Below are 10,867 nucleotides of genomic sequence, written 5' to 3' on the forward strand. Positions count from 1 at the left end.
TTTCTATTTTAATTTTTAAACCTTGTTGAAAATTGAAAATTTTTTTCTCTGGACCCAACCAAATGGGAGAAGTCGTTGAATGTTCTCACCAATATATTGCCTAATTCAATGTACAGGCCCATAACCACAATCAATTTATAAAAAGAGAAAACTAGAATAGGGGCATTCCGAGAATTGAACTCGGGACCTCTCGCACCCTAAGCGAGAATCATACCACTAGACCAAATGCCCTTTTTTTGTCTCTATATCAATTAAAATTATAATTTAATCAGGAAACCGCCAATTTTTTCCCTCCAAAAAATTTGGCACAGAACCCTTATTCTTCGCGCTCCACTTCTCTTTCGATGATGATGAACCATTTTATGCCCTAATTTGCATAGCCATTTCGCAGCAATGGCTTCTTCTAGGGAAGACAAGAACAAGAACAACAACACATACAGCAGAGACACTTCGATTCATGAAGAATTCGACTTCCTTGATACTCAGCCACTCGACATTCCTGACTCTCCCTCTTGTGGGTTCTCTTTTTCCTTTTTCACTTCTTCCATTACTCTCTTCAAGCTCACTCTTTTCTCTATTTATTGCTTTACATTAACCACATTTTTTTCCATATAATGTTTTATTTATGTTTATTTTGTTTTTAACAAAAGTTTAAATTTGACGTTTTTTGGGGATTTATTGTTACTGTGTTCAGGTGATGACGAATCGCGCTACTTCGAAGACACAGAGCCTTTTGATGATTGCGATGATGATAATATGGAAGCTGAGCCGATGAACCTCGCAGGCGAGACTCAGGTGTTGGATTTCGCTGGTGAGACTCAGCCGTTGGATGATTTTGACGGTGCTGCTCTTGTTGATGACTGCACACAGTTGCTGAATAAAGAAGGGGATGTTGGATTTGAAAGTGGTGGTGAAGGTGAAGTCGAAGGTTTAGATGGAACTCAGGTTTTAGAGGGTGTGGATGATGATGCGGATGTCTCCGACGGTGGTGATCGTCAATCTGCGTATAACAAGCAGGAGGAAGAGCATGAAAGATTCTCTGATGAGAAATCGTTTGGGAATATTGATTCTATTGAAAATGAACTCAACAGCTCAGGTGAACCCCTTGAACTTTTCTTTTAGGTACATTAACATTGGTGTATATTTGGGGCATTTGATGGATTATTGGGCATATGATATCACTGTCACAAATCTGATCTTAGAGTCTTGGTGCTGATGCCTTTTTGAGCTGCAACCTCATTGGCAACTGTTTGTTGTATACAAGTGTGGTGTATCATTGTTTCTCCTGTTCTACACTGTTTTGTATATAAATTTAATGTCACTGTTCTTTTGGTTGCGCTGGTAAAGTTTATTTTATTTATTACAGGTTTGAAGCCACCACGATTTACTTATCTGCGTGTTGAATCTTTAAGGAAAGCTGCTTTAGCTGCTCGCGATGTGGCTTCGAAAAAAACTTCAAATGGGACCAGTTCTGACAAGGGCAATAGCCAGTCTTGTCAAGAACATATGGTTGTAAAGGATAATGATGAATCCTTTCCCAGATGTTATGGGAAAGTTGAAGAAGTTAATCGGGAATGCAGTGGTGGGAAATACAGCGTGGAGATAGAGGGACAGAAGAACAAAAATGCAGACAAGGTTGCTAGCTCAGCAGTGAGGAAACTTTTCAATGATGCTTTGTCCATTGAAACTAATGAACCTTCTCTTGAAAGCAATGATTTTGATGGAGTGGATGAGTTGCCTATCTGCCATGATGGGTTAAGCTATGTCAACTCTCAAGAACCTGGAGAGTTGTCGCAGCTTAATGCTCTTGATTTTGTAGATAGGTTTCTCCACGATAATATCATGGAGTTTGATCAAGATACTAACCGTGTTAAAAATACTACAAGAATAACAACCACCATGCCTTTTTCCGCTAACTCTGCTAAGAATGTGGAGGAAAAATCAAAGTCAGTGGCCAATGGAAAAGGGCAACAAAATTTGGCCAAAAGAGTTACTGATAGGGGCAAAGATGCAAAAGCTGCAGTCTTTGACTGGGATGATAGCCGTGAGGATGAAGGTGGGGGAGACATATACCTTAGAAGAAAGGAGGACTTCTTTTATTGTGAAACTCGTGGATCAAAATCTTTGCCAGTATCCCAGAAGACCAAAGTCTACAGGCCAAATAATGATAAAGATGCTGAGGAAAAGTTAAATATCCCTAGTAGGAAAACTCGTGCAGTTCACTCTGATTCAAGGTTAGGGAGGCATAATCAGAGAGTATGGGATAATACTGTAGAGGAAGCAACAAGAAGAATAACAAGGAACCTTGCTAAGGAGTTGGGTGAACAGCTTGATCCCAACTGTTCTAGAGGAGAGATGGAACCCAAGGCTAATGCAGATGTACGGGAAATGATGGATGTAGGTCTTGATACTCAAATGGCTGCTGAGGCTATGGAAGCTTTATGTGGTGCTGAAACTCTTGCTAATGATACTATTTGTATTACTAGAAGCAGTTCAAAAGGTCAACACAATAATTCTTCTGCTGGAAAATTTGGGCCTGTTGGATCTAGGGATAGTTCAAGGCAGTTTGACAAGAAAAGGAAAGCTGAAGTTAAGTCAGATTTGCAAACTTCAAGTTTATCAAAGAAATGTACAGAAGTCGGACAGTGCAAAAAGGGAAATATTGTTACAAGATCAAAGAGGACTAAGCTAAATGCAGAAGCCATACAAACCTCAGGTGCTAATGAGAATGGAAGAAGAGGAGTTTTGTCTCCAATGGTTGATCAAAGAAAATCAACAGGTGCTTTGAAAATACTTGATCATGGTGAATTAAAGATTCATGATCGCAATGACACAGAAAGTGGAAGGAGTAGAGTTAATGAAAAGCACTTACAGGATGAGGTTTATCATTGTACGCCAATTGCTTGTAGAACTAGACAGTCTTTAACGGTAAATCAATTTAGTGGTAGGATTGGTTCCCTTGAGAAGACTAATGGAACTGGCCTCCATGCAGATGAATCACTGGATCCTAATTCTACTCCAAAAGCAAGTACTGCAGCCATTAGCAATGAGATTGAAATGGATACATTAGATTGTCCTAGAAGAAGGAGATCACTTAGGATTAGGAAGTATTCTGATCATGATAAAGGATCTGAGAATTTAGTAGATTCATCTAAATCATCTGTGCCGCCCAAAGGGAAATCTAGTGCTGGAAATATTCATTCTAGGAGTCCTATTGATTGTAATGTTATAGCTGAGAAGGATGAAAATCTGAAATCGGATGGAAAGAATATTGCAGCTGTCCGGTTGTCTAGCAATAATTTTGAAGTCACCAATTCAGATGAATCGCCAAAAGATTGTCACAAATCCTCTGACTTGGCTTCTGCGACAACGCCAGCTAATTGTAAGACACCAATGAATGATGCTTCACCTGTTTGTATGGGAGATGATTATTACAAGCAATCTTGCAATAGAAATCTTTCAAGGTCATGCCTTCACAAAGTTTTCCGTAAGGAGCTCCAAAGAGAACTCCGTAACTTGAGTCCCGTTAGCCCGGAATTGACAACTCCATCTAAAGATTCAAGGAAGAGGAGGGATATGACTGATGTTCGAATTCTGTACAGCAACCACTTAAACGAAGATATTATTAAGCATCAGAAGAAGGTAATGATGTCTAACCTTCGATACTGTCAGTGTTACTGAAACATAGTCGGGTTTTAGTTTAATTTTGTTTATGGACTTATTACAGATTTTAGCACGACTCGGCGTTTCTGTAGCATCCTCCATTGCAGACGCAACACATTTCATAGCTGATCAATTTGTACGTACAAGGAATATGTTAGAAGCTATTGCATTTGGCAAACCAGTGGTCACACACTTATGGATTGAGAGCTGCGGACAAGCTAGCTGTTTTATTGATGAGAAAAATTACATATTAAGGGACGCAAAAAAGGAAAAGGAGTTTGGTTTCAGCATGCCAGTGTCACTTGCCCGTGCATCCCGGCATCCACTTCTAGAGGTGAATGAATCTATGGAACCAATTAAGTCTTTTAACCATTAATTCATGCATGTGGTTCACTGGCTAAGATTTTAGCAAACTTATTATTCTAACTGTTTTGTACAAATATCTGTTGGTTACGTATGTGGGCATGCATGCATCTGCACTTGTGTATGTTAAAACAACTCCAGCAATTTTTTCCTTTTAAGTTCTACTTGCAATAGCTATGACCCGATAGTTTTCAACTTGATAGTGTTAAAGTCCCCTGTTTAGTTGTTCATGTGACAATCATTTGTTACATGGCATTGTGCTGCATTGTCTGCATAAAAGCATTGCCTGCAAACATGGGCATGTCATTAAATTAAAAGCTACCTCTAATAAATAAGCTTGTGTCACATCCGCAAAGGTATAGCTTCCCCTATTGCTTGTTGACAAGGGACTTAATTCCTTGTAACTGAACCATATAAACAAATTGCTTATGGGTTAAAATAATTACTTCAAAATTAAGTGAATCATAGTTGAACTTTCAAAAGACTTGGAGGCACAACAACAACAACAACAAAGTCTTATCCCACTAGACACAAAAGCTTAATTAATCAGATTTAAAAAACAAACTGGCATTTTTTGGCTTGTTGCCCCTGCTAAATGACCATTACTTTCTGCAGGGTCGAAGAGTATTAATCACCCCAAATACTAAACCTAGTAAAGAGATTATTTCAACTTTAGTAAGGGCAGTTCAGGGCCAGGTATGAATCTCTCTCTCTTTAAGCATTTACCTTGTTTATACGCCTAAGTCGTCAGGGGATAAAAAATGTCTTTAGAATTTGGATAGTTCCTTGTTGCCGTGAATTTTCTTTTGTTTCTATCTCACTGGCAAAGAAATTACTTGATAACTTAATTGTCATTTTTCATTTTATTATTAATACTTATTGGAGTACATTGATGTTTTTTAATCATGAAATTGGTGGGTTATTCCCTCCTCCCCACCCTCTTTTCTGAAATATATATCGACATTTCTATGCATGCAATTCAACTAGTCCACGTTTTGACTGCAACCTTTGGCTTGATTCATCTTAATATCTTTTTCTTGTAATTCTTGTAGGCAATGGAGAGGATCTGCAGATCTGTTTTGAAGGATAATAAGATCTTAGATGATCTACTGATCCTATCTTGTGAAGAAGATTATGCCTCTTGTGTGCCTTTTCTTGAAAAGGGTTAGAATCTGTTTCAATTACCTTCAAAAAATTATAATCTGCCTAAAAGCCAAAATAAAAAATAACATGTTCTGCGCATGCAGGGGTAATGGTGTACAGTTCAGAACTATTGTTGAATGGCATAGTTATTCAGAAGTTAGATTATGAAAGGTTGGATTTTTGTTTCTTCCGCTCTTGTATATTCAACTTAAATCTCTCTAGTGGGAGAAATGTTTTCTGCTTCTGATGACTAATGTACTGCAACAAATTACATTCCCTATATGATGGGTCTTATGATTATTATGTGTCCCTGTAAATGGCATTTCATTAATTCATTCCTCTTATGCACTTTTTGGTTGCAGGCATTGTCTCTTTGCAGAGCATGTGAAGAAAACCCGTTCCACTGTATGGCTGAGAAAAGATGACAGAACATTTCTTCCTGTTACAAAGTGCACTTAACTTTTTAACTTAATTTTTGTTATGATCATGTATAGAATTTAGGTCTTGTAACTATTTTCCAAAGCATTTTTTTCATGTAGGACAGATGTTGCCCCTTTATATTTCATCCTGCTGCTGTAATTTTGTGTGATGCTCATAACGGACGATGTCAGTGGTAACCATGGACCTGGGTTGTGTATGCACGATGAGATGTACTAGTATATTGAATTACTAGTATTGTTTATAGTAAAAAAAAATCCATTGCAGTTCATCTTAAACTCTCTATCTAACAGCAGAAGTTCCTGATCTGGACCCTATCTAGTAGCTATAGTTTATTGTTCAGCATTTATCAAATTACACAGTAAATAAATATCTTTAGCTAATGATGATGATCAGGTAAGTAGTTAGGCAACACCTTATAGCTGCGCTGAGGAACCTTCCGAAGCATAGCCAAAGCCAGATCAATGTAAAGTGGGAGTTGGACTAGTGCGAAAAATGACACAGGCAAACAAGTTGCAGCATATATGGGGAAAACTGCATATTTCAGTTCATCTTCAATGATGAAGTAATGCCCTGCACAGAAAGAGATCAACACCGATGCTATCGATGCGAAGAGTGTTGTCAGCCCCACAAGAAGCTTTCTTGGCAAGTCAACAACAAAATCCTTCTCTTGGAACCGAGATGTGAGTACCGAGAGAAACAAAACAAGGGATGTGACAGACGAACAGAGTGCAATGAGTGATGCTACAGCAAAGACGTGGAATGCAGGTCTACCCCTTAGAAGTGGTATACCAGTGTTTTGATCAGGACCACCTGGTATAGCTGTTGAGGTTGTGAATGCCACAGTTGCAACAAGTGCTGCAACCACTGAGCATGATTCTGCAGTTTTGGTGAGCCATTTACCACCTTCTTTCACAAGTTGCCCATGGGTACTAACAAAGACTTGCTTTGCTGTTTGCCCCTTCCTATTGTAGCGTTCATAGAAATTTGGCGGCATGGAGTTCTTAACAAGCTGCAAAAGCCACAAGGATCATGAGTCATTGTTTCAATGCAACTTTGAATTGTTGTTAAACTATTATTTGCCAATGAAACATAATATTATCTGACCAGCAACATTCTAATTTGCATTACCTTATACCATTTATATTCCCACTGCATTTGCATTGCAGCACCAGGGACACGCCAAGGCTTATGGCTTCTATATGTAGCAGCAAGGTGCAATGCACTGTTACCTTGGCTGTCTACTTGGCGAAATGCGCTCTCTTTGGTTATGTCAGACTTATTCAACATATTATACACATGGGGCTGCCGATTCTCTATAGCCAAAAGAACAACATTCTTGTTATCGGAATCCACATCCTGTATAGCCACTGGAAATATATCCAAGATCTTCTCAACCATCTCAGTTATTCCCATTTTTGCTGCAATCAATATAGGTGAATCTGTTCTCCTTTCTGCATAAATTCCATTCTGCATACCACTATCTGTTTTCCCTTTTCCCTGAGGAGTTCCTCCATTATATGTGTACTTGTATATTGAAGCGCGCTGAATCAGTTCATTCATCACTTGTTTTGCCCACATGTGCCTCGCCTTCCTCCTTTGGATTTTGTCTATCCAAGATGATCCTGCAATTTGCCACTCAGTAAAAAAAGGGGTAGGAACTTGTTTTCTTTTTCTTAATTTCTTGTGAAACAACTTATGAGAACTCTAGTGCTTGTTGATATATATTACCTACACCACAGATAAGTAGCAATGCCTTTATTGTAAATATTAGAATCCGGATAATGGTTTCCCAATTTGGTGGAAACCGGTTATATTTGGTTTCTTTCTTTGTCATCTCTTTCTCTGCATGTGTATACACACACTAGATGTTAGGAAATGAGTGTAAAATGCCCAAAAAAAAAAACACCTAAAGTTGAACCAGCTGCAACTGTAACATTTAACATGCAGGCCACAAAAACTGTGTAATTAGTAAAAGATTAAATTTGCTGTAATCAATACCATATCTGATGTAGGGTTTTCTTGAAAAATTCTCTTCATCATCAGTTTCAGCTTTACGAGTATGTTTTCCAAAGGCTGTGTCATATTGTAAATTGACAAATTAGTACAGTTAAACTTGGCATATGCATATACTAGACATGGTTGATTAACTCACTCAGAGCTTTAGCTGCACGCATAAACAAAGACACAAAGCTCATGCATGTCTTGTAGTTCATTGGATACTTAGTTTTCTGCTTATCTCTCCGATTGTTATGTAGTTCATTTGCTTCCTCGCTGACATCATCAACAATCAAACCTGACAGGATCACGGTTTATTAGAGAGGAAAACTAAATTTCATAATTTTATATTACTTTTTTATGTTTTCGTTCTCATTCATTTTTTTAACTCTTTTTTTTAAATTATTACAAACTAAAGAATGAAAAGATGTAGTTTTATATAACTCTAATATAAAAATATCTATGCCTTTTATAAAAATAAATGAATTCAAATCCCTAAAACAATGAACTATAATTTGTATAATATTTTAGTTGAATAATTATACAAAATTATATACAAATTGTCAAATAAATATTCTGTAAAATATATTTAATATAAAATACTTTAAATTTAATATTAGTTTATATATTATCTAATCAATCTCTAAATAATAAAACACTTATTAAAATATACTATATAGTATAATTGATTTATTTTTTCGCACATTGAGTGGGTCTCATTCTAGTTACTATGACTAGAATAAAGGTAGGTAATCCACCTTATTGCTAGAAAATTTACTTGTAGACAAATAGGGGAACTCGTATGTTAACATCGGTAGATTTCAATCATTCTATTGATGAACTTAATTAAAGAAATTTATATCTATTGATGTGAATTTCTTTGATCAGAAGTACATTTAAATTTAATCTTCCATATTTCTATTTCTAATTTATTATATATGTAAATATGGAACAAATAAGGTCTAAACATTATGTGAAAAAATTCATTTTAAATATGGAATATTAAAGCCATTAAGAATTTTAAAAGTAGAAAAAAAATGCTTAAGATTCTTAAAATCATGTTAGTTTTGATAAAGAAACAGAATACTATAGAAGTGTGTAAGAACGGAAGTGTTCTCACAATTATAGACAAAACGATCTAAAAACTCCATCCTGGTGCTGCTTTTGAAACAATTAGGCTTCATGGCAAGGATATGCAGAGGTGACCACCCATCCTGGTTTACAGAATCCGCAAGGTTTGGGTACAAGTCAATTATTTTAAGTGCCAATCCTGTCAAATTCATCAAAACTTTAAATATATTCAATGAAATACAAGTGCTAGATATGATCATGAAATGTTTTTAACATAATGTGTATAAATAATATACTAGTTGATATCGGTATATCCAATGTTATCAAACTTGACTTGAGCATTTACGAGTTAACTCGAGAGTTCGATAATGTGGATCACCATTTAACAAGTGTGGATCAAGTTTGGATCTTAGTTATACAAGTGTTAGCTGTGATATTAACAAAAATGTATCTAGATTTTGGAGTACCAAAAAGTTAGGTAACCAAATGAGTACATAAATGATATTTAATTTTAGTATGTTGATTAATAAAATCAAAATGAGTATGCATAACTAACAAATAGTTAATATGATCAAACATGACAAAATTGATGACAATGCATGAGACACTTACCAAAATATTCACTTGAGATGGTGCAATGAAGAATGGTATTTCCATTGTTCTTTCTGCAAAGTGAGTAGTCATCTTTGTTTTGTTGGTGGCCATAGAGACAAAAGAATGCATCCTTCTTACCATGAATCGCTGCCAAGAAGAGCGGCGTCTCGCCTTGGAAGTTGCGCCAAGAAATGAGTGTAGGGTCCCTTCTAGCTATATTGTAGCAAATTTCCATATTTCCAAGCTCAGCTGCAAGATGCAGAGGAGTGTTTCCCTTTGAGTTCTGCAACTTTAAGATTGCAAGACACACTTCTTCTGTGATATTATCCAAAAGGGTTGTCACAAAATTGGTTTGGCCTACATAAACAGCAATGTGTAACACTGTATCTTCTGCTCTTGTGATCTTTGCTTCTAATGTCAATTGGTTCTTCTCATAAACCTCTAAGACCTCTCTAATCTGACCCTTAGTGGCATAACGAAACAAATTTTCAACCTCAGAATTCTGCTCCATTTTTTCTGGTGTCCAAATAACCTATCTATGTCCCTCTAAGTTGGAGTATATTATCAATATCAACAAGCTTAACAAAGGTTATGTTAAAGTTACATATATACATGCAGTCCCTTTGCTTATTATTATAATATTGATTTTCCAATTTGTTAAATAATGATTTCTGAGTTAGCATCCAGAAGGAAGCAAAGACACTATATATTGCAATTAAAGCACATGGAATTCAACTAGTCCCAAAAATTTGGTGAGAATATAAACTGAACAAGTAAAGAAGAAGTGGAAGCATGATAAGAAATAAGGTTTTATATTAATACATTAGACATTTACAGTACATATTCCTGCATAATATGAAAAGCAATGCATGTCTTTTCCTGAATTTCATATATTATCAACTTGCTTTAGTCCATTTGTTTCTGCTATAACAGAAAAACTTCCATTTCTTTCTCTGCAAGATAAGCATTTTGCTGTCATGAAGGAAATATATTCCAGTGTACTTTAAACATGTCTAAGTTGATTAAAGTTTATTAGTTATTGTAAAAGTGGCACATACTTGTTAAGATCGTTATATTTATGTTGAATTAGGTACTTCAAAGTTATTATTTATTTCTGAAAAAGAACTGGGGGGAAATTGAAGAAAACATGTAGCTAGATTTGCTTTTCTAAACTTTTATAGTTGCATCCAACCCACTCTGACATACCAATACCATCAAGTTAACTTGTAAATTGTTGTGTTTAGATCCCTTCCTTAAATCAAGGTTACAAGTTGAATTTGATGATTCACATTTTCCTAAACCCCACAAATCTATCTATCTATCTATCTATCTATCTATCTATCTATATAAAAGTTGATACCTATATTTTCTTGTAACTAAAAAATGACGTTTCTTCTACTTATTCTATTGTCACATAAGTTTTTTTATCAGTTATAATTTTTTTTTATAGAATTTTAAATTAATTTTTTTATTACCCTTTCTCATTTAATGACATTATCTAGTATTATCTCCTAATTAATGATAAATTTAATACCATTATTAGTTTATTTTTTAAGAAAAAAATGTTATGTTATGTTATTTATCATTAATTAATTCT

At 35.6% G+C, this 10,867-nt stretch overlaps 2 protein-coding genes and 1 non-coding gene across 3 annotated transcripts; 1 reads left to right on the forward strand and 2 right to left on the reverse strand.

Annotated features, from left to right (window-relative positions):
* TRNAP-AGG lies at positions 160-231 on the reverse strand. Its single transcript has one exon. It is a non-coding gene; the product is annotated as a tRNA-Pro (tRNA).
* LOC107638526 lies at positions 334-5,885 on the forward strand. Its single transcript, XM_016341847.2, has 8 exons — positions 334-514; positions 695-1,096; positions 1,367-3,642; positions 3,728-3,997; positions 4,642-4,722; positions 5,079-5,190; positions 5,274-5,340; positions 5,532-5,885. The coding sequence occupies exons 1-8, from the start codon at positions 394-396 to the stop codon at positions 5,626-5,628; spliced, it is 3,426 nt and encodes a 1,141-aa protein (XP_016197333.1). The 5' UTR covers positions 334-393; the 3' UTR covers positions 5,629-5,885.
* Positions 5,934-10,075, reverse strand: LOC107638528. Its single transcript, XM_016341848.2, has 7 exons — positions 9,289-10,075; positions 8,726-8,875; positions 7,763-7,903; positions 7,609-7,683; positions 7,339-7,452; positions 6,739-7,232; positions 5,934-6,619 (listed from the first exon to the last, which is right to left on the reverse strand). Exons 1-7 carry the CDS (start codon positions 9,779-9,781, stop codon positions 5,987-5,989), a joined length of 2,100 nt encoding a protein of 699 aa, XP_016197334.2. The 5' UTR covers positions 9,782-10,075; the 3' UTR covers positions 5,934-5,986.

Source organism: Arachis ipaensis, chromosome B04 (assembly GCF_000816755.2).
Source record: "Arachis ipaensis cultivar K30076 chromosome B04, Araip1.1, whole genome shotgun sequence".
Lineage (NCBI taxonomy): Eukaryota > Viridiplantae > Streptophyta > Magnoliopsida > Fabales > Fabaceae > Arachis > Arachis ipaensis.

Bases quoted from the DNA above. Each gene is read 5' to 3' on its own strand.
- LOC107638526 (XM_016341847.2), top strand. From the start codon at position 394: ATGGCTTCTTCTAGGGAAGACAAGAACAAGAACAACAACACATACAGC. The intron at 3,998-4,641 runs GTGAATGAATCT...TACTTTCTGCAG, and splicing joins CCCGGCATCCACTTCTAGAG to GGTCGAAGAGTATTAATCAC. The intron at 5,341-5,531 runs GTTGGATTTTTG...TTTTGGTTGCAG, and splicing joins CAGAAGTTAGATTATGAAAG to GCATTGTCTCTTTGCAGAGC.
- LOC107638528 (XM_016341848.2), bottom strand. From the start codon at position 9,781: ATGGAGCAGAATTCTGAGGTTGAAAATTTGTTTCGTTATGCCACTAAG. The intron at 8,876-9,288 runs GTAAGTGTCTCA...TGAATTTGACAG, and splicing joins CATCTCAAGTGAATATTTTG to GATTGGCACTTAAAATAATT. The intron at 7,453-7,608 runs GTATTGATTACA...ATACACATGCAG, and splicing joins AAAACCCTACATCAGATATG to AGAAAGAGATGACAAAGAAA.